The 25,864-nt window shown below is 38.8% G+C and overlaps 2 protein-coding genes across 15 annotated transcripts in view; one reads left to right on the forward strand and one right to left on the reverse strand.

Annotated features, from left to right (window-relative positions):
- Positions 1–53: 53 nt before the first annotated feature.
- On the reverse strand, positions 54–13,515 carry LOC136443235 (E3 ubiquitin-protein ligase MIB2-like). Of its 2 annotated transcripts, XM_066440380.1 has the most exons (20): positions 13,333–13,515; positions 11,998–12,402; positions 11,441–11,547; positions 10,848–11,042; positions 10,414–10,574; positions 9,944–10,054; positions 9,643–9,747; positions 8,965–9,133; positions 8,498–8,631; positions 8,036–8,143; positions 7,716–7,756; positions 7,250–7,406; positions 6,355–6,509; positions 5,625–5,751; positions 4,777–4,986; positions 4,139–4,258; positions 3,303–3,481; positions 2,762–2,943; positions 2,255–2,320; positions 54–1,927 (listed from the first exon to the last, which is right to left on the reverse strand). In XM_066440380.1, the coding sequence occupies exons 2-20, from the start codon at positions 12,390–12,392 to the stop codon at positions 1,692–1,694; spliced, it is 2,958 nt and encodes a 985-aa protein (XP_066296477.1). In that variant the 5' UTR covers positions 12,393–12,402; positions 13,333–13,515; the 3' UTR covers positions 54–1,691. The 2 variants fall into 2 exon arrangements, with proteins under 2 accessions (XP_066296477.1, XP_066296478.1); XM_066440381.1 differs by lacking the exon at positions 4,139–4,258 and having other exon boundaries at positions 13,333–13,514.
- Positions 13,516–15,635: 2,120 nt separating this feature from the next.
- Positions 15,636–25,864, forward strand: part of LOC136443236 (segment polarity protein dishevelled homolog DVL-3-like) — a 44,348-nt gene continuing 34,119 nt past the window's right edge. For 5 of the 13 annotated variants that reach the window (XM_066440390.1, XM_066440382.1, XM_066440384.1 and 2 more), the window contains exons 1-4: positions 15,637–15,913; positions 18,448–18,517; positions 24,957–25,078; positions 25,400–25,482. In XM_066440390.1, the coding sequence (XP_066296487.1) occupies positions 15,753–15,913; positions 18,448–18,517; positions 24,957–25,078; positions 25,400–25,482 (436 nt within the window). In that variant the 5' untranslated portion in view covers positions 15,637–15,752. Of the gene's footprint in view, positions 15,914–18,447; positions 18,518–24,956; positions 25,079–25,399; positions 25,483–25,864 lie in introns of all 13 variants that reach the window. The other 8 variants (XM_066440387.1, XM_066440391.1, XM_066440396.1 and 5 more) reach the window with 5 other exon arrangements.

Raw genomic sequence — 25,864 nt, forward strand, 5'->3', positions numbered from 1 at the left:
GTTAGTTATACCAGTAACTTGACAAACATAAATGTAGATAACAAAACAATGCATCAATTTTACAGATGGCCACTTTATTTACTCTTCACAAATCACAAAATACTAAGTTCTGGAGAAAATCTTGGATCTACTAACATCTGCACTCTTAGAGTATCAGTAGTTGCAGATGCACAAGCATAATCTTATGCGTAACATAAAGTACTTTACACACATCTATATACACAATGTAGAATCAACATAAATCTTATTTCTGCAGCATCTTTTGTAAAAAATATCTTCATGCTGTTTTTTTTGGCATCAAGATAACATGTATACTAATTGCCATGCCATCATTCATGAATTCAAATAAAGGAATAAATACGAGATTATTTTTACACAAACAAATTCTTATTACCTCCTAACATTTCAGTAGTCTGTGTGCTAGCATTTGACAGGGGGCTATCGAAACAGTCAGGTAAGGAGAATTTGGCTGTGAGCAAGAAAACGTAAACATCTTATGACCTACATAAACATCATGTCAAACTCAATACTATGCAACTGCACTGAGGGTCTATTGCATGCCAATATTGCTTTTTATTGCATACAGCAGCTGGCATATAGTACAGTTGATCACACCACAATTTTCCAGTTATTCTTATCTTGTTTTCTACAAGTAAGCTTATGGGGAAGATAATTTCATCAACAATATACATGTCATAGAGGGTAGTAAGTTTCAATTTTTTCCAAGCGATTATGAAATAGTAAAAAGGTAAATTTTTAGGATAGCAAATGGTAAGTTTATGGTAGGTTGGATCCACATGACACACATTAGAGATTGAAGAAAAATGCATGGTTACTCATGTAAATACTGATACACATGATGTAATAAAAACCATATATATGTATATGAGAAAGAACATAATGAATTTGCAGCCATTTATACATGTAATATACATATGTTATAATGGATGTTAACATAATTAAGCATGAGTATTTCCTTCGTCTAAAAGTGTCAAGTTTCCAATGTTGAACCTCTAATGAGATGCTACATTTTCCTGAAATAATGCAAACGACATACATAGTTTGAGAAAATACTGCAGTTTTTGTCTTAATCAGTAGATGTGCATGAGTATTGCAAGTCCTATGTTTAAAACCTTCTGAGAATTTTTTTTTCAAAAATATGTTTTATTCCAGTACTGTGCTACAATGTCAAGAATGACATGGTTTTTCTCTTCTGAACTTGGAGCAAACTTGTCATCCATATCATTATGTGTGAAAAATAAGAATTACTCTTAGCTCTTAGAAAAGAATAATGCTAATTTCAGAAAATAGATATGGTAGATATAATCATGCAGAGATAAAAATTGCTCACATTCAATTCCCATACAAGCAACATCAACTTATACACATGCATAAATTGTAATCGCACTGGAAAGAAGAAAAATGTATACATGTTGTACAGTTGTACATACACTTTGATACAGGAAATACATGATGATAAGCACAACAACAAGAAGTAACTGATCAAAACCGTACATCAAGGCATAGCATTCATGTACCTTTCCAAAAACACTTTCTTTCTTGCTGAACTGTTGGCTCCCAGTATAATTTAACCACCATTGTTAACATTGAAAGGTTCCATCTCTATATCAGTGACATGTTTACATGGTTATGTTGGTAAAAAGATAAGCATTCCTGTCCATGCACTACTGTCATAGGTAAAGGGAGATTTTCTTTGTGATGGTCTTCCTACACATGGGGCAGTGTTTGAGTGTACGGGAGCACTGTTCACACGTTGCGTGGCCGCACAGGAACGCCACGTTACGCTTCCGTTCCAGGCAGATCATGCAGAGCGCCGATTCCTCCATCTCCCGTACTTTTCGCTCCAATTCGACGACCTTCTCTGGGAGGATGTTTCTGGTTGGTTGAACTTCTACTGGTTGACCATCTGCAAAGATGAAACATAAGGTAATCAACAACTTCTGGAATAAAGTACAATAAAATGAATCTTCTAATAGATATTACTGAATACCTGCAATGATTACAGTTCAACTTGACTTGACAATTTTCATTGAACTTGAAGTGACAAATTTTACTCATGGGAAGAGACCTTGGGATATATCACATGTAAAAGTGTACATGCATCAATGAAAAGTGATGAGTGTTACACACTATTGTATAAATATTTTCCTCAAGAAATACACAGTAAGTGATTGTCTTTTTTTCCTGACTCAACCAGGGTTCAGAACTTGGATGTTACAGTTGACTTCCTTACCTATTTTGACCTTCCTGGTGATGGGTTGTTGGCACTTGATGCACTTCTTCATCCTGGTAGAACACTCTGGATGTGACAAACACATAAACATTTGTTACACTATAATGTTTGTTCATAGTCATATCAACAATAAGCTACTTAACTTTAAATAATCTCTTAAAAATCAGCATTTTTTGTTCAGGATAACCGACTAATGTCAGTTTCTCCGTAATTAATTGTCTTCTATTTTTTTTATAATATAATATTTCAAAATATGTTGCTGAGATGTCACCATGACAGGGACTAAGCAATATTGTGCTGAAAGATTTTTGTGAAAAATTCCCTAGAGGAAAGTTTAGAAAAAAGGCACCGCAAATGCTTCACATATCATATTTTTCAAAAGTGATACCCCCAATGTACCAATCTTTATCCAGGTGTAGTTTCATCATTCTTTAATGAATATCGGCTACCTGGATGTATAACCTTCATCAGCTTGCTATGCACTGGTAGGTTTTGATATTCCCTTACCTACACAAACAATGGTGTGATTACAAGGCTCAAACTTGACATTGGCCATGTTATCATCACACACTATACACTCTGTACAATCCTCTTCTGCATCTGGAGGACTGCGATCTCTGGGGCCCTGGTTGGAGGGACCTGGTCTCGTTCCGTCAGCCTGGCTCCGTGAGCTTTTGGCTTCCATGTCCCTATTAACATGAATAATTCAGTCAATCAAAACTTTACATGGTTGGCTCTGCAAACCACACAGACCCTACTTATTTCAACCTAGGACACAACAGATAGAATACTGCAAATCTTGAAATGTTTGTTTGCAGTGGTTTTATCTTCACGGTTTTCACAGACACCTCTCCACCATGACTTCATGACATTGCAACTATGCATGAATCCAATGTATTACACTGTACTACAGAATTTAAAACACTGTGCAGACCTTTTTCCCCCTTCTATTGTGAAATTAAGTCCCCACGAGAATAGATAAAGTTACAGTAACAATTAACTACTTGTAAATTTCACCCAACAAAAAAAAACTGCTAGAAATCCTGACCTCCTGGCACTGGCGAACTGTTGGATGAGCTCTTTAATTCTTGGGTCTGTGACGAGGTCCATGGGTGTCTGGCCTCGCTGGTTGGCAGCGTTCAGGTTGGCTCCTTCCTGTACCAGGAAACAGGCAATGGCCGCTCCAGCATTCCCTCCAGTGTCTCCAATGCCCATAGAGGAGTGGATCTGTATCATGCAAACATTTGATGGCCTTTATTAGAACACATATGGACAGATCATGCAGTCCAGCTTTAGCCACAACTTGTGCATTTAGATAAACAATTTTTGAAAAGGTTCCTGTTCTGTGACAGTGCAGGATATTTTTTTCTAATTATCAAGATGCATTGCTAACCGAATGTAAAGGTCCATTGAGTGAGGGTAGTAGTATATAGTAACAGACATAAAGAACAAAAATCAACAGCATTTGTTAGAGGTATATAGGCTAAGCAAGGTCAGCTGGGTAGGGTAGTGTCTGTTGCCATAGCAAAGCAAAAACAGTTATGTACATGTAACAGCTATCAGAGATGCAGGACCTATACAGTAGGTGTGAAAAGTTGAGTAATGCAATGTAAGTTATAACCAGCTGCTGCCAGGTACTGTGTAATGCCTATCACCTTCTCCTAAATTGGAGTTCTTGCTTTTAGTTAAATTTCATAATTCTACCAGTGTTGTGTAAAGGTTAAGTAGTTGTAGATTAACTCGAAATCTAGGTAAAAAAACAGCAAATAGCCACCAATGCAGACCCAAAGTCAACATACACAACAAACTTAACAGAGAACAACAGGCAATGGAATACAGGGGGGAACCAGGATGCATGGCAAGAGAGGAAAATGCTATGGACACCTGTTTGTTCATGTTGGCTAGCTGTTTGACCACAGAGTCCCAGATATACTGGGCCATACCACTCAGGGGCTCCTGGAAGGGGAGGTACGCTAAGAGCTTCTTGGACGGAAGGGAATAGGTCTGGATAAGGAAGGCAATGGTGGAGAAAAGAGAGACATTACACATGGAGGAGGTGTAGAAAATAGAGACGTCACATATGAAGATGGCAAAGGAAACAAAAACTTCACAAATAGCGGAAACTGTACCAGTTTGATGCTTGAACTTCTAGAATGACACAAAGTGGGAATGACATAAACATCTTTCAGAGTTGAATAAAGCTAAGAAAATTCAATTTCCTACACATTTGCTAGGATTACATTTCCAGGACTGGACCTCTACAAGGTTTCCTTGCAGAATGTAATATTCAAATTTCATGTGCTACATGGTACATGGTGATATGCTTACCTGAAAGTGTCCTTCCAAAATTTAATTTCAATTTCAATGTGACAGATATTTCTTCACCTCTAAAGCAATAGTGAAACACATTCCAATTGAGACTTTTTCAGCAAAAACAAATTGTACAGATACAAAAACTGTCTGCAAGAAGTGGACAAAGATCTGTGGAAGCAGACGTGTACACTATGGCAACAGGTGCTCACACTTGCGACTTGCGGTGAGTTGGTGAGGTTGGTGTTGTCGGACTGCCTCATGAGCGCCAGGTGCAGGCAGGTGTCGCCCTCCTCATCCTCCATGTTGACGTTGGCGTTGCGTGAGACCAGCAGCTCGATGACGGAGGTGTGGCCCTGGCTCACGGCCAGGAGCAGCGGGGTCTGGTGCCGGTTGTTCAGGATGTTCACCTCACAATGGCCCTAGAAATGTGGGGGAAAAATAGAGAAGTGAGCAAAATTAAAAAGGTAGGTAGGTAAAGGCAGTCCCAGAGCCTTTTTGAGGCTGTAGGGGCAGTGGGTTGTTGTCCACTGCATCTAAGGCTCGGTATTGAAGGTGGAACCCATCCCTCTACTTCCACCGCCTTTTACCTCTCCAACCAGGTACCCATTTTTACATTTGAGTGTAGCAAGCAAAGTCCTGTTAAGTGCCTTTCCGAACATTGGTGGCATGTCAGGGGATTTGAACCCAGGACCCCTGGATTTTGGGGCAATTACTATTACACCAACACAATGGCACAACACAAGCAAAACTGCTGACAAAAAAACATATTGCATCCACTCCCATGACACCGTGGCAGGATGGTTATACACAAATGGGGGTTGTACTGTAGGATGTGTGAGTCTTCTTTTAGAGCAATGTGTACATGTGTGCCCCTAGCAACTAACAAGGGAACTGCAAGGACTGGTCTCTGTGAATGCTAAAGACTACCCATGCCCAGCATAACAAATGATTGATTAGTAGATTGCTCGAGAAGAGGCAGACAAGCAAGCAAGCAAGAACCAACCAGGCAACAAGGGAACATAATCAACCCTCTAGAAGGTAATAAGAAGTTGCCCACCTGTGTAATTAACACATCAGACACCTCCTTGTGACCGTTAAGAGCAGCCAGGTGCAGCGCTGAGTACCCATCATCCTTCCTCTCATCAACCAGCTGTGGGCAGATGGCCAGGATCTTCTCTGCAGCACTGTGGACAAAGGTAGAGATAGGACAAATGGTAAAGTTAGGTACAACAGCACATCACAGGAAAGTAAGCATTAAAGGTTGTGTTCACATGATATATAAGGTTAATAACACGTATATAGGTTCATATTTGTGTTGAAAGAGAGATCATATGCAACAGCCGTTACACTGACTTTGACCAAAGAGGACGAAAGAGACTCCATAGCTATAAAAGATTTTAATAACAGGCTAAATACAGTACATTGTGTATATTCATTATGTTCTGGGAATGTGCTAGGTACGTACGGGTTTGGCTTACTAAGTATATGCATGAAAAGCTAAACAATTCTATGGATGAATTGCTATGGAGACTACAGATTTCATGTTAGATACAAAAAAACAAACCGATAGACAGTTTTCTACCGTGGTAACTTTTCAACAGTTCATGACCTCTTCTATCAATTTGAGATTCTTTTGTATACAGTTAATGGAGACTTTTCAATCTGTAGTATTATTGCTTAGCAAGATACACGTATTGCTGTGTATTGCTGCCCATCCATCACAACAAGAACATCTTTTTGCCTAGTAACGAAGATAAATTAAGTAATGTTTGATGAATCATACTCACTACTTATTGCCCTTCAGGGAGGCGTGGTGCAGTGGGTTGAACCCGCGGTTGTTCCGCAGCTGGAGGTCAAGAGTAGGGACTGCCAGCAGCATGTCTAAAATATCCCTGTTGTCCTTGGCAATGGCATCATGTAGAGCTGTGTCCCCATAAGAATCCTAACAACAGAGAATTTCAACAACTCAACTAAGGCCTGCAATGTACAATATGAGCAATCGCAATGATGTCACGGTGATGCAGTGGCAAGCAAAAATCAGGTGGAAAGCAAAAGACTGATTAATGATTAGATTTGCTAATTTAGATATCAATCAGTAATCTGATCTGCTAATGTCATTTTGCCTACCAGTCCTCGAATACCCTGGATGTAAACAAGAAAAGCAATTGCTTGTAATACGTTGTATTGCAATTGATGCCTGTTTGACGACAAATCATTCTTAATCTTTGGCATGTTTGACCCACAAGCCACCTCAGATCATGGGACCAATATCTATTGGTAAGTCATCTGAAGAGGCCATACATGTAGGTGGGGCTTAAATTTTGAAAGTGACAGTTTTATGGTGTTGGATCAAACGTTTTAACTTCAATGAAAGTAGATATGGTATCAAACTTTCTACTCAACATTAGACCAATGATTTCTGAATCTAAGTCATGAGATGCTCCTTTTCATCCACACTCCATGAAGCAATCTTTTGTCCCAAATTCTATTCCTTACTTAATCATGTAACAACACACAACAGTGTTGTACCTGTAACAACACACAAGTGTTGTACATGTAACACAACAGTGTTGTACATGTAACAGCACACAACAGTGCTGTACCTGCAACAACACACAAGTGTTGTACCTGTAACAATACACAACAGTGTTATACCTGTAACAACACACAGCAGTGCTGTACCTGTGTGTTGATGTTACAGTTGTGGTTGAGCAGCACCCTGACACAGCGGACATGGCTCTTGTTGACGGCCACGTGCAGCGCTCCACAGCCGCTGTTATTGGTGACGTTCACGTTAGCACCCTTCGTCAGCAGCAGCTCCGCTATCTCCGGCTGGTTTCTATGGCAACAGAAATCAACAAGTTCAAGTGTGACGCATGCTGTTCTTATTACAAACCTAACAAATCATTTGTATACAGTAACTGTAAACCTTGAAAATATCGTGGTAGTCTAATTTTATTTTGGCCTTTTTTGCAGTCACCTCTCCACTCCAAATTCATGACACAGCAAATGTCTCATTTGTGTGAATACTGTACAACAGAATTATTTTAACCTGCAAATTTAAAACACCACTAAATTTGAACCTCAGATCATACTGATGTACAAGTACAACCAATGTACAGTTTGAAAAATGGTTATATCAACTTACCCAAAAGCAGAATAGTGCAAGGCTGTGTCACCATCATCGTCCTAGTCAACAACAAGACATACATGAAGTTGGACTCCCCGGTACAACATCATGATAAACTGTAAAAAAATCTTAATACGTAACATATTCTACATTCTTCACCTATTGCTACATACAACTTCAAAATGAATGCACAGAGTGCAGACCTCTGTATTTATTTATGAAAGAAAATTTAGTTGTTATTTTGTCTCAGATAGATACATGCGAATTTGTTGGACAGGTCTGACCATGCTACATGCCCAGGGTGCAAACATGACTAAAAATAATTTTATTGCACTGACCTTGACTTCCAGACTGGCTCCAGCTAGAATTAAGACCTTGACCATGTCCAGATAGCCTTGATGGCAGGACACCTGAAGTGCAGTCTTCCCAGAACTCTTTGTATCCACCTGCAGAAATAAGATGACATCATCTTTGACTTTGGAAAAAGAATACACCAAAATACTATGAGTGAAAGTCTCCAACAACTTAATGATGCTGTAGCAGACAAACTTCTACCAAAAGAATAAAAAATACCAGAAGGTCAAATATTCAAGGATACAAGTAACATGAAGATTGCTTGGACGATTTAACACTTCTTCAAGCGCTCTAACATATCATCTACATTTGTATAGATTTTACAGACAAACCAAAAATGGATGTGATTCTAGAATCAAAAAATCTACAGACATGCTGTACATGTTTCCTTCAACTTTTATCCATTGATTGAATTTGAACAACTCTTGATGCAATGTATCGCCTACCCTGTCAGGGTGTTTGGTGACCAGCTCATGAACCTTCCCAAGATGCCCCTGGGCTGCTTCGCTGACCAGTTTGTCCGGAGTGTTGTTGTCCACCTGGATGGCTCTTATCTGTTCCAGCAGGGACAGGACAGTGTCTGAACAAAACAAAACAAAACAAAAAACAAATTTGTAAATCTTTTTAAACTGGCCTGGTCATTCCCAATGCACAGTAACTTGCATGGGAAGCAGGTCTGGATTCCAATTGTCCTCCCAAAATCATTTAAGATTTCCTCCCTTGGTTAGTAAAAGATATGAAATATGAAAATCAATTCATAGAATTTTTAGCTCTCCTGTATTCAAACATATGGACTATGCACGCAAACATGTACAAGTACAAATTTGGTCAGTCTACATTATTCTACATGTATGTCAGCAGTACAATCTGCTCTAAGGTAGAAACTTGTGTTAATTTCTCCCCTGGAACTTACTACTCTGGTGGCGTTCCCTGTCCGGTGCCATGGTGTTGTTGGTGTCGATGGTAGATCGGGGTACCATGGTGATGTTGGCGGGGTTGAGCGTCCATGTCTGACCATTCACCAGCACTCTCAGGTCTCCATCATGGTACACCTTCTGTACAGTACCCAGCTGGCCTAGGGTCTACAACAAGGCAAAATGAAAGGCTCATATTTGCAAGAAAATGCAACTCTTTAACTTTGCTAAAGCAGAACTTATTTCTTTATTTATTTTCTGCATTAGACTTGCCTTTCTTTCATCACTGTACATGTATGCGACTATAATAAGTTCTTTATTCACAACCAGGGAGTGACATAACAGACAATGTTTCAGTGATCGTCTGTCACCTTCCTCAGAGCAATAATAACTGGTTCTAGTTTGCACTGCAAGGTGTCACTGCTGCAGTCTTAAAAATGAGGCCCCAAACGTGACTGAGTTTATATCCCCCTCATCATGTCTGCTGTAATGCAACTCCTTGGTTGTGAATAATGAACTTTGATATTCATTCATTTATAACCCTGATGAAATTATTCATGGCTGTACGTATATTCACAGATGTTTGTCACTGTTTTTAAAAATCTTTCTCCTATATGGGCCAAGTACATGAACCTGACATCAGAAGAACAATACACAGGGGAATAAATGAAACATACTGATTTCATTGCATCTGTCCACTCCCCATGTCCAGCCTGCAGTCTCCTCACTTCCTCCATCTTGTCTGAAATCCTGACTGTATCACCCACTGAAAACATGTCCACCTGAGGAGTAAACATTGTAAAAAGGCTTCACCGATGATTCTCAAAATAGGTTATACAACTTTATACCAAGTGTTACAATTGCAGCTTATATGCAAATATACACCAGCCAACAACATACATTACTTATGAAGAGAATAAAACAAATTCTATATCTTCCTGTTCTTAAGTGTGTTCTTTTCCTTAATTCATCACCTACCTTTGTGAGAGCAGCTGGGTGGAAGGTCCATCTGTTGGAACTGCCATCATACTGGACCCTGATGTCCCCCCTCTCAGTCACACGGTGGACTGTTCCAGCTTTTCCTATAAACTGTGTACAGCATTGGAGAGTAATGACATATGCATGGTTATAAGACCCTGTTAAATTAAACTGATCAAGCTACTGAAACAGCAAGAACATTTGCTGCCCTATGTGCCACCATAGCCATTACAAGGGTCTAAACAAATGAACGAATAAGACATATCAACAATTAGATTCAAAAGTGACAAAAGTACATAAACAGATTTTTTTCTTAAAAGTCATCCGATTTTAGTCCAATGTAAACAAGTCAGATGGCAAAATCTTTAAGGATTTCATATAACCTTATCATATCAATAAGCTGAAGGGGGTCAGCATAATTTCTAACACCACCTTTCCTTTGAATTCTCAACATCGATCTAAATTTTTACCTCCACCATTTTGGGGTTCCAGCCACCATGCCCCTCTTGTAACTGTTTGAGAATGTCCACGTCAAGCTGAACCTTGACCTTGTCTCCGACTTTGAAGTTTTGTCCTGCTGCACTACTGACCGGCTCTATGTGGCTGACAATGGTCTGGTGATGGTGATAACCTAGTGAGAGGTGTTGAAGATTTGGATAATGATCAACGACATTTCTTTCATTTTTGTTACACATGTCTATTCCCCAGTGCTCAAGCACTGCATCAAGATTGAATGTAGAACTTGGGAAAAAGAGTACTTGACATTTAAAATAAAACTACCGAATTCAAAAGCTCCAGCCTCCTTAACAAGCTTCTATGCAGTGATATTTACTTCACCGCATACAGCAGTGATAACAAATAGCTTCACCTCCGAAGCATCGCCAAAACCAGAAAATCTACCAACCTAGTTTAGGCAGATGATCTTTGTAGTAGTACCCTCCTGTTGCATCCTGGGTGTACTTGACATCGACCTTGCCCTTGTGACCCAGCCTGTACACGTTGGTTGCCCCTGACGACCAGGTGACCTGAACCACGCTGTTTCCTGATTCGTTGTCCCAACCGCGGACCTCGATAACCTTCCCAGTGTTCCCTGGGCCTCCTATAATCAAAACCACAACAGAGGTCGTTTGTCAAATATGTCTGAGATCGATCCCTTTATTGGATAGAGATTAATTTCTGACATTTAACATTCCTCTCTCCACAACAAGAATTGAACCGAGGTAGTGCATTCTTGGGATGTGCAAACTTGTAATCAGTTTGAAAAATGAACAGCAAGATGGAGTTACCTATCTCATAATAGTACTTATGAGTTATGACGACTACAGAAAAATTCAATTTTTAGTCAATCACTTGCTAGATATATATATGACTTACCTTCTGAAGCCAAAAAACTTGAAAATTCATTTGTAACATTTTTAGTTACCTTATTCATAAACACTGAAACAAATTTGTTTAAAAAACATCCTCCTGACTATGGCTACGAAGAGAAAGCCTCACCATCCTGGTTGCCCCAGTCCCAGTCTGGCCCCCTGACAACACGTGCACCAGGGAAGATCCCTCTGGACTGCACCTTCACAGAGCCATGTCGTTTTGGCACTCTTACCCTGTGGAAAGGAAAAGGTTAATTACTTTTGTATGTCAATAATGTGAAAATTCTTCTTTGCATGTGCATATGAAAACAGAAATCAGGGACAGTACTGCAGACAATAACAACAATATGGTACTTAATACTATTTTATTACATATCCTCTCCCCCACATAAGTGCTACATGGGTATGTTCAATGTTAATATAAAATTCATATACTAGTATTCTTTATTGTTAATATTATCATTCTATAAGATTCAAGCAGCAAGCTTAAGCACCATAATGGTGACTTTTGGTGCAGCTTCCCTCACTAAATACTTTCTATCAATAAGTATGTCATGATAATACTAAGTAATAGCTAATTAAATTATACCTTAACTTATGCATCAAATTTATCACAGTGAGTCCTTACCATATATTCTACACATGTCACGCACATTTTGTTTATAGCAAGGACAGACAACTTACCCCGCTGACTGTGCAGTCTCATATCTTTCAAACTGGTGGGTGGTGACATGTTTGTCATTCATGTAACAAACTGTGCACAAGTCAAAGTCGTGGCACTCCGTACATTTCCAGCGGATACCGCGTATCCCGTGCTGTTTGCAGTCGTCGCAGATGATATTCGGGTGCTTCACGCCAATGGGGGCATTGTCGTACACCAAAAGGTCGTAAGACCCTTGGTAGCCAACACGATAGTTTGTACGCATTCCGGAGTCCCACTGGACGACGGCGGTTTTATCGGGAGACGCCGTGCTCCCCGGTCTGCCAATTTCGACCACGGTTCCGATGTGGCCTTCGCCATCGTCCTGGTTCGCCCACTTCCAATCAGGGCCTCGAATGACGCGTAAACCAACCTCCATCGTCTTAGTCCTGTCAAGAAATAGAGCCGCCAGGTCAATTTACACAAAATGACAGATTTGATTGATTCCACACCTCTCTATTTAATGCTAGGGCAGCTTGATAACTGGATTAACTGTATTGGACTAAGTGATGGTGGAATAATTCAATCAAGAACACTCTGTAACTGAATGGCCTTTTGACTTTGCATCATGACATGTATTTCTAGAGCATTGGTACAGGCAGGTACTTTGCAGATGCAGGGCTCTAGTAATAGTTTCTGTTTTCTTTTCTTTTTTGAAATATTGATTCCCAAAAGCTTACATATATGTTTTTTAGCCTGCAAATTTGTTAGATTTATATTTTATACTTATATTTTTTCTGTAATTTCATATATTTTTCTGTAAATGGCATGTTACATGCAAGTATTTCCAGTCCTGAAATGGTTGCTTATTCATGATAAAATATCACAGCATTGCTGTATCTTGTTTCTTTCTTACTCCTCTCTTCAATGGGTGTGGACCACTTCGATTTCCTTCAAAAGGACATACGACCGTTCCATGCCATTTCTGTGAATCACTGACTCTAATGAAGCCAAACTGAGTACCAACCTCCTCATCTTACAATTTGAAATAGACTACAACAGATCATAAATCATACTGTTGCAAAATATTCCTTTATCTCTGCAAAGATTCGGAACATATTGCAAACAACAACAAATCATGCAGCAAACATAAGTGGAAAGATTTGATGTGTCACGAATTAAAAGGTTTAGTTCATGTGAAAATTGGAAGCGTCATCCGAAAACGAGACTCTTTTAATTGTAATGATAAAGCAAAGGTTTAATACCAATATTCCATGCTTGAAATGTCTAGCAAAAAGCTCTATCGATTTATCAAGAACTGCATAAGAAAGGGATCAAACGACCTACTTTGATGTCTTCCCAAAAATGATATTACGAACCTTTAACCTCAAGAAACGAGTCAGCATTTTTCAGAAACTGTGCCCTGAAGTTCAGCAGCGTTTCTAGGTGCTTGACGTGGCCTAGAACGTCGAGAATTGCGGACGAAAACGTGCAATACTTCCAAGAACCGTGTAGGACGACATTTCTCGTTTCCTGGCCAGTCGTTATGGACGAGTCCATTCGTCAACAATTATAGGTAAATCTTCCCAAATATTGTTGTGTGAAATCTAAGAAGTGGTCAGAACTACTATCAATATATTAACATGCTTCCCTTAATTTCTACCATAAAAAAATGAACAATATTTCATAGTCTTAACGCATCCATCTTCGGTTGAATTATAATGGTTTCCTCCTTTGCTTTCAGTGGAGGATTCCCCCAAATTATTACGCATGCGCTTAGATCATAGGACGTGATTCCGTAAATACACATATCTATTGTCGTAAATACACATATGTACGATTGTGAATACACTTGTTGAAACTGTATACTGTATTGGTAAAGAGATTACGTAAAACTGTTCAAGCTCCATTATATATAGTCTAGCGGTCTATGGAGAACATGTTTTATATTTTCAACCAGGTGAGGTAACGTAATACACCTGCAGAGCTCATATGATCATAACCAGAGCATAACAGTCAATTATTTGGCGCCTTCATGAAAAATTCTCATCAAAAATGTTTTTTTTTTCCAATTCCTAAGAGGTTGAAATGCCCATGCATCATGACATTTCAACTTTTGGTGCAAAAGTTACTTCAAAGCATCAATTTGGATAATTGACTTTTCTTTCGCCTACTTGTGTTGTCTCGACATGCTTCTAAATAATCCACATGATTAACTTTTATCATTACTTTTTAAAACGAAAGTTGAATTGATCCATTGTTGGGGACAATGTTACATAGGATTTGAGGATGTTCTGTTAATCAGTTTCACGCCTTTTTACATTGTACTCATCAAGGAGATTCTATTGTTCGTATCCTTTAGTTAAAAAGTGTTCGATTGAATCATTTTGTCCTTTGATGAAACTGCGCAAGGCAAAACTTGGGAATATAAAAGAAAGGGATCCTTATACTCAAGGTCATTCTGGGATAAACTACAGGAAAGAGCTCAGGGCCGGACTGAAACCTGGGACAACTTTATTTCGATCAAGTATCGGGTGAAATTGACCACCCCACAAATGACGTTTTATGTTACGACCGTAAAATAATTTTTGAAAAGATGATTTTTTATAAGAAATAAAGCAATCCAACGGTGTCCTTATTGTGAGATTCATAGAAATCATTTTATTTGATTATTTACTTTGCTGTGATAACGCGACCTTGAAATATTCGGTCCCTTGTTGTTGTTATTAATCCAAGCAGATGTGTGCGGTTTGGCTTTATTTTGTTCGTCTTCTCGCTCATTGCGTTGCGTTTCATTGAACGCTCCTACGTGAGAGAAAAACATCAAAAATACACTGAAACAGCGAACAGGAGCATACATCTCTCAATGGAGCCTACTTGTTGTGGTCTGGATGTTTTTATAGTTGTCCAATATTCTATATGCGCCAAATATGGGCATACAGAAGCCCCGCTCTCCAGCAGGAATGTTTCCAGTGGCTGTCGGCAGTCACGTGATGACCTCTTGATTGACACCCCTGCGGCATTATTAGGCAAATGAAGTACCGGCTGTTCCGTTCATCACTGCTACCCGCTCGGGAAACCATACAATTGCTGAGATTTGTCTGGAGTTGTCTATCGTCAGAGGGCAACGCAAAAGGGTGACAATCAAACTGATCGTAACTAGACATAGCACTCAAATCATAGTTAAAAATCAAGAATAAGAAATAACAGTAAGAGATAGTTTTATGTAACGTTACTTTGAATTCTGAACCTTACTTCCACAAGTCACATGTTATTAGAGAAACTCCGTACTGGGATTAAAGTAATGAAACACTTGCTGGTACCAGTTTAATGATTAAAAGAATTTCTATTTCTATTCAGAACCTCTGCCCTATTGCGGGACTGATCTCCAGATTATGGATAGACATATAAAACTCAATGCGCACTTGATGTATGAAAACGGTAGTATGAAAACGGACCCGTTCGCTTTCAAATATAAAGACAATTTGTTTAAAGACTTCTGATTAAAAAGACTGTTTTGTTTCACCCAAGGAATCTCGAGGCTCTTGAGATGATCAAGCGTCCAGGAGGTTGTATGTCTTGTGTTGATTTGATGTAATCCGTCCGTCAAGGAAATGACTAGCCATGTAAGAACGCCTTCCACAGGGGGAAGCGGCCGTGAATGGAACAGCGCAAATAAGTGTCAGAATTACGTCGCCACATTTGCATATTGGGAATCGGACTGAAGACTGCGGCCATTTCGGGTGCTATTTTGGCCCAATATCCCCTCAGTTTCCCCTCCCTGGTGCCGTCTCCGGCCATGGAGGAGACGAAAATCATTTACCACATCGATGATGAGGACACACCGTACCTAGTGAAGCTCCCAATCCCCGCTGATCGCGTCACACTGGGCGACTTCAAAAATGTCCTCAACCGGCCCAACTATAAGTTCTTCTTCAAGTCTATGGACGATGATTTTGGGTAAGTTTTTGGGCAGCTAGCCCCTGATTGGCGTGATAACCTTGATATTTGCTCATTGTGGTTAAACTTCAGGTGTTTGGTGTGTGGTTTAGAGTCGTTGGGTGGTCGATCGGGGATCTCTAGCCCTCCCCAAGCTTCCCCCACCCGTCTTGTTCATAGGAAGTTTTCCATTTTGGGCTCGACCTAGCAGCTAGGGATAGCTTGGTTTATTTAGTTTGTAGTTGTGGGATCATGAAAAATTCATGGCATCTTTCATGCCGTTTCTTTGCTTGAAACTTACGCGATCTCAAGCAGTCATTTGGGGTGCCCACAAGGGTAGATTTACAGTCACATAAACCCTCAGCAACTGGCTGTGATTTGAAACAAACGCATGTGTTTCTCCTCGCATCGTTCGTGTCAGACATGCTGCTTTACCAATTCGCAATCGCGCTTGATTGAAAGAGACATATTGGAGATTCTGACCTCCGAAATTAGTCCATTTATCGCCGAGAGCACACTAGAAGTGGTATAAATACAGAGTCGATAATGTGTCTGCGATCTTAGCGTGGTTCATGGACCACTTGGGGTCAATTTCACACAGGAATGTTGTCCATTTCAAAATGAGGTCGATTTCCTTGCCATGAGAAGCTGTTCCTTGCATAAACATTGTGGATTTTGCGAAAAACGTGCTTTAAAAAAGAGCTATTTTCTTACTACACATGATCAGGAGTTAGCTGAAAGCCAATGAGGGATAGATAAGGGACGAAACGTCCATCGTAGGCAGCAGAAACTGGCTGTACGCGTGGTTGTGTTGATTTGTGGTGATTACTGACCCTTGAATTTTCACTCCCAACACAGACAGCAGCCATCTTGAATCAGAAATGACCTCGCACGAAAGATCCTTGCAACCTTCCAAGACTTGTTTTTAAAGCCCGGCTTCTTTCGTAACCAAGGCATGTGTTCAGGACACAAAATCTTGAACACGTGCCATTTACAATCTTATGAGAATTTGGTTTAGAAAGCATTATTATCCCCCTGGTATTGGTGAAGGCATCAGAGGCTATATCCCAAGCCTTTTGTTGAAGTAATGGATATGAGTTCGGGTCTTATGAGTTCAAAGTGAATCAATCATACGTTGGTTAGACTTCTTATGTTGTGTATCAAGAAAGGGGGAAAGACAAAGCTCAAGACACATTGCAGTCTGGCCGAATTTACATTGCAATGACTTTTCACACAAAAGGAAGCCATAGGCTGATCGATTTGCTGATAAATTTGTCACCAAAGAAAAGAGGCATTGTAATTGTACAGATAGATACACTGGCAAAAGTACAAGTATGTGTAAACATCCTTGGTAGAGTGTTTGTGTGGTCCTGGGTTTGATATACAGGATAATGATGTACAACAGTCTACCAAAGAAGTACATACATATGGAAAATGCATCACAGCTAAGGGTTAAAAGTTAAAACAGCTCAATTATTTCACCAGTAGAGTTGAAGTTCAACTTAAGAGTTAGGAGCAGTATGGAGTTCTCATTTATTTGGTCTCTCTTGTTGTGGGACTTATCTAAACGTTGTAAAACTTTGTGCACCTGCAATATGCACTTTATATGCAAGGACTGAAATTAGAGATGAAAAAATGCATAGAAAAATTAGAAATAGAATTTATAGATCTAAAGCTGCAATTTATATTTGCAAACAAAACAAAGCTATTGGCCATTACATTGTGATAAACCACCAAATGTCAGGCCTAATCTTTTATAATTTGATTTGCAACGAAGATCACTCATCGTTTGAATGTTCCTCTTCTATGTTGGTCAGGCATAGACATGCATCGCAAATTTTCTTGAAAACATTTATCAAACTTCAAGACAGTCCTTCTACTTAACTGTACTAGTACTGTGACTAAAATTGCAACAGTTTCACTCAACCAAATACAGATCCAAATCTTAGGAATTTTATCAACATGCACTTTTCCAGGTAACGATAAATGGTAGTAGTTCATACTTTACAATTGTTTCAATTAATCAACTTTATTGCTCAATATTGTACTGTTTACAACATGTTGCAGTATAAACTGTACTGTACAACAATGACATACACAGACATATTACATCTTGCTACTCATAAATCCGTCACTTTGTCTTGCATATTTTATTATAGTGGCACCATAAAGCGCTATACATTGTCCTAATGTATGTTATAGCGCCTTAAATGTTTGGGAATAGATACACTTCTAAAGTTCTATTTTGAAACAGTATTTTGGTGCTTTGTTATGATGTTAAGTCCTTCCATTCATTTCCATGTGGCAATTTTTTTAATCATAACACTGGTGTTTGAGCAGAGTGGGAAAATTTTGTTGGGAAGGTTGGCTTAAATTTCACGTCTCATTCTGCATTCTGATGTTTGTATGCTATGTTTTATGATTTTCCTGGTAAACTGTATATCCATACCCTATTGATAAAGTCAAATAAACCATGTTTATTTGTTACTTTGATATTATTTGGATCCACTGTTACTGAATTCTGTATTGACTATTGTTGCCTTGTGTTCTTTCAGGGTCGTTAAAGAAGAAATAACAGACGAGACAACACGACTACCCTGCTTCAATGGGCGCGTTGTGTCTTGGGTAAGTACCGAGTTCTGAACGAGATACAAATGAAGTACAGATCTGGCTTCCCCAGAACTATGTGTATGGCATTTCTCCCCACACAGACAGTTGTCTAGCCAAGCCATAAAAATGTCTCCTCCAGTATCTGTTCTGAATGAGACATAAGTAACTGTCAGGACTGATAAAACACACAGCTCAAAATACCCACCTGCAACCTGCAATTTAGACAAAAGCCTTAATTGCAGGTGACTATTAGAGACATGCAATTTGAAGTTCCAGAATGTTAATGCTGGTGTTACTATTTCATTTGTAACAAATTGTTTGAGATGATGATCTCCTCTCCAGAGAATTTTGGTTGTAAGGGCTTATCGTACATGGAAGCTGATAGTTGATAGTTGTTCAGAAAGAAATGTTTTGGTAAGAGAAGTACCTTCCCAACTTGCTCAGCCATTCCAACATTACCAAAAATTTAGTTTTCACCAACTCGTAACATAATCTTCAGGCAATGCAAGTCCAAGTAAGATTTCTTGCATATGTAGTACAGTTCTTGCAGCAATATGAGTATCACAAAATATTTTGCCCTCAGAAACAGGATGTAAAAAGCTGTTTTGTGTGGGTGGGGGGAAAAGCCAGACTAGAACTTAAAACTGGTACACCATGGTTCAGACTCAACAGTGTTCGATGATACCAATAAACTGAACAGGACCAAACAGCTGTTTCAGAAACTGTGCAGCTATGTACCATAGTCTTTGGGGAAGTGGTGTGGCGATTCTCAGACAGTGTGGGAAGGGTGTCATGTGACCCTGTTAGCCAATCATCTCCAGGCTTACACAGGCAGCGTAATGACATTTTGGCGTCAGTCAGTTCATTAAGCCTAGTGTCATATATACTCTGGATTTCTTTTGGCAAGAGTTATTGCTCTGTTTAAGATTCCTAATGAGCTCAAAGCATTTCTGTGGCTATATACTATGTATAGTCCACTGGGGAAAAAGCACCGTTGACTGCAGATATGCGCTATGCCACTATGAACATAGGGCTTGAATGAGCCTATGATATGTTAAAGTCTTCAAAGTTCTTATATTTGTTCACAGATCTTTGAGTTTTTACCTTCTTGCTTCTCGTCATGTCCTAAGTATGTTTTAAAGGGCAACATTCAAACATTTAAAAAGCATCGTTGTTCAAGACTGAACTACCAATCGGCTATCGGTAATAAATTTGCCAGTAGCAAAAGATTCACCTGTGCATTGCGCTGAGTAGCTGGACATAGTTGTTGTACATGACATATAGAAAGACAGGTCGTAGTCTGATTGATATCATGTCAATAGAATATTGCTTGCTTGAAATTTTTACACCAATATCATCATTTTGCATGTCTAATTGTAATGAAATTCAGAATGAACATGCTTACCGAGAAGAGAAGGTGTGACCCAGTGTGCTTGGCTAGATTGGCTAGCCGTAGGGAAGTGGTATTGCACTACTAGGTCACAAAAAAGCGCCATTCTTCGTCGGACTCTGAGGTTCAACCTTGCACTTACTAAGTATTACTACTAGATTAATTTGATGTGTACGTTTTTACTCCAAGTGACCCAGGAATAATATTATTTATCACCTTATGAGCAAGCTTGCAAGTCAAAGGCATAAATCATTTTGAAGTTATCCTGATATTGAAAACTGATGAATATGGCACAAAATAGCCACCTTCAATTTGAAATTTGTGGTACTAATTGTAGGTAAAAAAACTCACCAGAAAAGGTATAATTCTGAAGGCCCAAATATAGTCCAAGGCTGCTGCTGGTTATGAGTCATCATTTAGTCACATTCCGTCATGCTGACGCTAGTGTTCCTGCAACTTCATTTGTAACAAAAGATGGCTGTCGTGCTTTCTTTGTACTACTACTACTAGTATTAGCTTTTCCTACAAGGAAGCTGATGTGTCTACATGTTTGCTAACACTTCTATTTCCATGTTGGGAAAGCAGGGATACACATCACGGATAGTTGAGAAAATATTTTGCTGAAACAAAGCCCTTCCAATTCCCTCAAATCAATGGCTGATTCCATTTATTTTTCTAGTTTACTGCATTCATCTGTCTTTTTTTTTTATCTGTCTGGAAAGATAGACTGGTGATCTTGATATGTATGTTTATGATACGTAAGTACATTATAATTTATGTAATGTTACTATATCAGGGTGCGAAATACTTTTTTGAGCCAGGTTGCCCATGTTGCAACCAAGGGCAAATGCTAGGTTGCACATCCAAATTTCAGGTTGCTCCAGCAACATTCACCGATTTCTTCAAATCAAGCTCGTATGTAGCGTATAATACTACTAACATTTCAAAATATATATTAGATAGTATTGTGTTCCCATTGACCTAACAACATCTTGTTTAGCTGAGGGCAGTGTGTTTTTGTCTTTTTCAGCTCAAATTCCACGATCTATGAAGGGTTTTGGATGGTTTAAAACGAAAAAGTGTTGATTTCTTTATTTCAATTGAAGATTTACCGAATTTTATGAGAGTGACACTGTGTTTTTGTGAGCTTCCAGGGCTCCGATTGAAATCTTTGGCTCAAAATATAAGGTTGCACACTGCGCTACCTGGGTTTGGAATTAACTTGCACCAACCGAAATCTTGTTGCACTGTGCAACATGCAACCAGGTATTTCGCACCCTGTATATATAAGCATACTATATCTGTTCTAATCAATTGATACGAGCAAACTTCAGCTTTCACATATCACTTTGCCACCTGATTATATACATGCGTCAAGTGATTTTTCACAGGAGGAATATTTTTATCAGTTTGTATTTTTTTCTATTTCAATCTCTGTAGCAAGCATTGGCTCCATTAGAAAAACTTGGTCTCTACAATGTTCCTAGTGCTCAGAACAGACCAACATATAAATCCTGGGATCATTTGTCAGCTCCATATTTGGATGATGTTAGCATAGTCGACTTCCAAACGCATAATCTGTGTTGTGCATGCTTGTCATGTGAGATATTGCCTTCGGTGGCCCTCGTTTGGAAAACACCACATTTGTACAAAGCAGCTGTAAACTTCCAGTATTGTTGACAGTTTTACATTATTTTTTGTAGCTTCTCTTGTTTTTGTACATGTGGAAGGGAAAGATGATTTTTTTAGTTTCACGTTGCTTGTGAAATTTATAACTGTACTTCACTTTTAATTGTTTGTGATGGGAGCATGGTTTTCACCCGCTGACAGATGGTATTTTCTCAACCATGATATTAAACGTCATACAGCAATGTTTTCATGTTATGTTTACAAGTTCAGCAATATTTACATTTGCTGTATTTACATTAAAACATCATGCAGCAATATTTACATATAGTTGCACCAGGGGTCGTTCCCACCATGTTCTGTGCCATTATGCCCATACATTATAGTGAGATGTTATATTAACATTCCTGCTTCTGTCTTGTAGACTGACTTTTAAGATCATGATATCTCCAGACAAAAATAATCCTTGCGGAATTAGTTGTCACCCGCATTATGATATTATAGAAATGTATTTTTATGTTACTAGTACTCACCGAGTGCTACGCAACAAAATGTAAATAACAGGAATCTCGCAATTTTGACGTTGTGATAGTTGATAAAGATACAAATTATGCATAATGATAAGAGAATGATAAGAAATTTACAATCTGTATCTGTGTAGCCAGTATAACTGCCCTTCAGTGTGACACACCAGCTTCGCAGGCACGCATCGTTGCAGCAGTTGGTTGTATTGCACTAAATGACCTTGTCCTGTCACACCTAACTTTTACACATCTGATTCCAAGCTTTATCTAGACATACAAAAGTATCTTAAATGTGGTTAAAACCCACTAGTTAATCCACACACATTAACATTGACAAATGATTTTATTTAAAGAAAATCTGCTGCCCCACAGTAAGAGAAGTTATAACATTTGAGGTGATTTGATACATACAAACCTGTCCTTATACATTCAGACACCACACATTCACAAGTCTGACTCTGAGCTCTTCTGTCAACCTCGGCCAGAGGACATGCATTTACACGTTAGATCTAAAATGCCAACAGAGATCTAGGTGGGATATTTACCCTTAGTATTTGGCTTGTACACTGACTTGGTTTTAAACAGTCTGCCTTTGTCTTGTACTGATAGAAATGGACAGCTATTGCTTGTAAATCCTAAGATGTAAGTACCCTTCAATAGATGTATAAGCCTTTCTAATGACAAAAGTTTTGGCAGAGCTTATGCATAGATCAGAGCATAGACTATTGAACAAGGAACAGAGTGGGAGGGGGGTATAGTAATACAGTAGAAGCTGTGAAGAATAATGATATATGTCTTGTTAAATATTATGTCTGAATACTAGTGAATAAGTATATGTAAGATAACTGATAGGAACTGGATATTCTTTTAGACGTGAGTCTTTTAAGGTATCCATGTTAGATTATGTGTAGTGACCTCTAGTGGCTTATTCTAAAGAATATAAATTCACGGTCTAGAAGTAGGGCCGGAATGTATGATCCTCTGTAGTATGCCAAGGTCCTGTCTACATACAATGCTCACAGCAACTAGGTTTTGCTTTTGTTTTTTGTTTTTCTGATAGTGCAGTCAACCCAAAGTTAGTCAGCAAACTCTTATATTACATTTGTATCATGTTGGTACTTTTTTTATTGGAAATAACTTAATTAGTGGTTTAAAAAATGTCATAATCTTGGCCAGTTCCTGGCTGCTATAACTGTCATTAAAACTGATGATATTTAGTCTATTAGGAGGAAATTCAATCTGAACATAAAACATTGTGTGGTATGCCCCAAATGTGTTCTGAGTTGCATGATGGAACTCTTTCTTGTTAATGATATGAGAATCTGTCTCACATACTGTGCTAAGATGTTTGATCTCTGAGCCCCTTGGGTAAAGAAGTCTTTACACCTTAAATTTGAAAGAAGTCATGCTATTTGACCCCTCCACGACCTTTCACAGTAGGAATGTTTTGGTAGTGTCAAGATGTAGGGAACTGAGGTTAAAAATAGATGTCCTCATTTACATGGTAAATTTAGTGTCGAGCTTTAGTTGTTATGACTGTCTTTATACTGTCAGTACATGTAATGCATTAGACATAAAGCATCCTAACTAAAAACCTCTTTTTCTTTTTTTTTTTCAAATGAAGATATGATTATGTACCAATATGAGCTTGTCTGTTACTCATTAACCAGATAGGCATGTCATTCATAGATAGGGAATAAGTATGTCATGTATATGTAGGTATGTGCTACCCAGATGTTGTTTGGAAAGTCCATCCTCCCCTACCTTCCTCTCTGGAAGGACGTTCCTTTGAAGTTTCTCCTTCTCCAACATTCCCCTAATTGAAAGCAGTGGTGAAGTCTTGCTGAGAGTATTTGGTTTACTCATAGATGAAAGAATTTGATGATAAATTTACAAACAAGTAGGTCCTTATGTTTGATCAATTTATCACAAAAATATAACCATTGCAATGAAACGTGGAACTTGTTGCTGTGTAAAATAATGGGTAGATGTTAGCTGATATTGTTGGATTAAGGATACTATTTTCAATACATAGATAATGCAAATAAGTTTGCATATATATGTGAATGCCACAATCTTTTTCATTACGAAAGCATACATGTACCTCAAACAGAACTTTTATCATCAAAGCGTACAGAGCAAAGCTGTTTTTTTCCACTAGACATACAAATTAATCATGATGTTGTGTTGTGTTTTGGATGTTATCGAATAATAAGGAGAAATCTCATAACAAAAAAAGCCCCACCTGTTAAGAAGATTTTGAGATGATAGAATTCCAGATTCTTTAAGAAAAACATACAAGGAATCTAGTTATACATAAAAGGAATGTAGTTTTGTCTAACTCTGGAAACCCAATGCCAGTCCAAATCATACGGTCCATCTCAACGTTACCAAACAAAGACTAAAAGGTGTGTTAACAGTTATTACACAAACTCCCCTGGTAACCAATACAAATTGGGTGCTCCATGTCACCCCTAGAGTGGTAAAGGTTAATAAGAAAATGATGACTCTCAACAGTATCGTGTGATGTTACTACTAGACAACTAACAAATCCAAGGAAATAAGTATTTATCACTTGCCAGTTCCCACAACTTATTAGCCTTTAAGTTTAAGGGGATTGACATTTTTTGTGTGTGACTTGATGATTATTTTTATCTAATGGAATTGTATATTACAATCATGTAGACAGTAGATATCATAAATTATAAAGGCCCATAAGCTTTTTCGTAATGACTTTGTACACTCTCCTAGGGTATTTTGTAGTTATAGGAGTTAAGTCATGTTTTAGTGTGTTAGTCTGTATTTGTGTGTGCGTTTATGGGTATGTGTTTCTGGCCTACTTTGGCCAATAAATTGAGTAAAGGGGGTGAAGTCTGCCATCTCTGATTGTCTTGTTCTCCGTATTTCTGTACAGTTGGTTCCAGCTGAAGGGACCCTCTCGGACACATCGTCGCAATGTACGGACCCCCAAACAGACCTGCCGCCAGCCTTAGAGAGGACAGGGGGCATCGGGGACTCCAGGCCGCCTTCCTTCCAGTATGTCAACTTAAACTTGATTGTTTATTTCATATACGATTAATAAGAAGTATTGGCACCTTTTCAATGGTGAAGTAAAGTTTCATTTACAAACTCTATAGAATGCCAGCCTGGGAAAGAAAAAGAACAGAACACAAGTGTCATTTTAGAAACATTTCTCTCCGTAATGTTAGAGTTCATTGTAGCCATTTTGATTTTAAGTGGGATGTAACAATAGATTGTTCATCATTGAATTCGATAGGTTACTGCTGGGCAAAGCGTCAAGTATCAAGGAAATAAATTTGATTTTACAACATTATTTTAACTTTTTTGTCTCCACAGTGCAAACGCAGCAGAAAGCCGGGACAACCTAGACAGAGACACAGAATCTGAATCAGTCCTCTCACATAGAAGAGGTACGTTGGGTTAGTAGATACTCTTTCTGTTGTCTTCTCTATGCACAAAGTAAGCTGTAGTTGCTCCATGGATAACAACCACTAGAGGGCCTCGCTGTACTGCCAGATGCTTTGCTGTGTATGTGCAGTGAGGCCTCCTTGTGGATAGTAGAAGAACTGCAGGTAGGTGTTGCATAGTCAGCATCTCCAGGCTGAAATATGGCAGGGAGTCTATTCAAACTTGTACCATAGGCATCTGCATGTAGGCTTGAAGCTGGTAGCATTTTGGAAAAGTTAGTTGTATCAATATGCATTTTGATCGGGAAAGACATTTCAAATTGACTGGTTAAGATCAAGAATGAACTCAGGGCACCTTGCCAAAAAAAGGAGGCTGATAAAGTGAATGAATGCA

This window comes from Branchiostoma lanceolatum, chromosome 10 (assembly GCF_035083965.1).
Source record: "Branchiostoma lanceolatum isolate klBraLanc5 chromosome 10, klBraLanc5.hap2, whole genome shotgun sequence".
In the NCBI taxonomy this organism is placed as follows: Eukaryota; Metazoa; Chordata; class Leptocardii; order Amphioxiformes; family Branchiostomatidae; genus Branchiostoma; species Branchiostoma lanceolatum.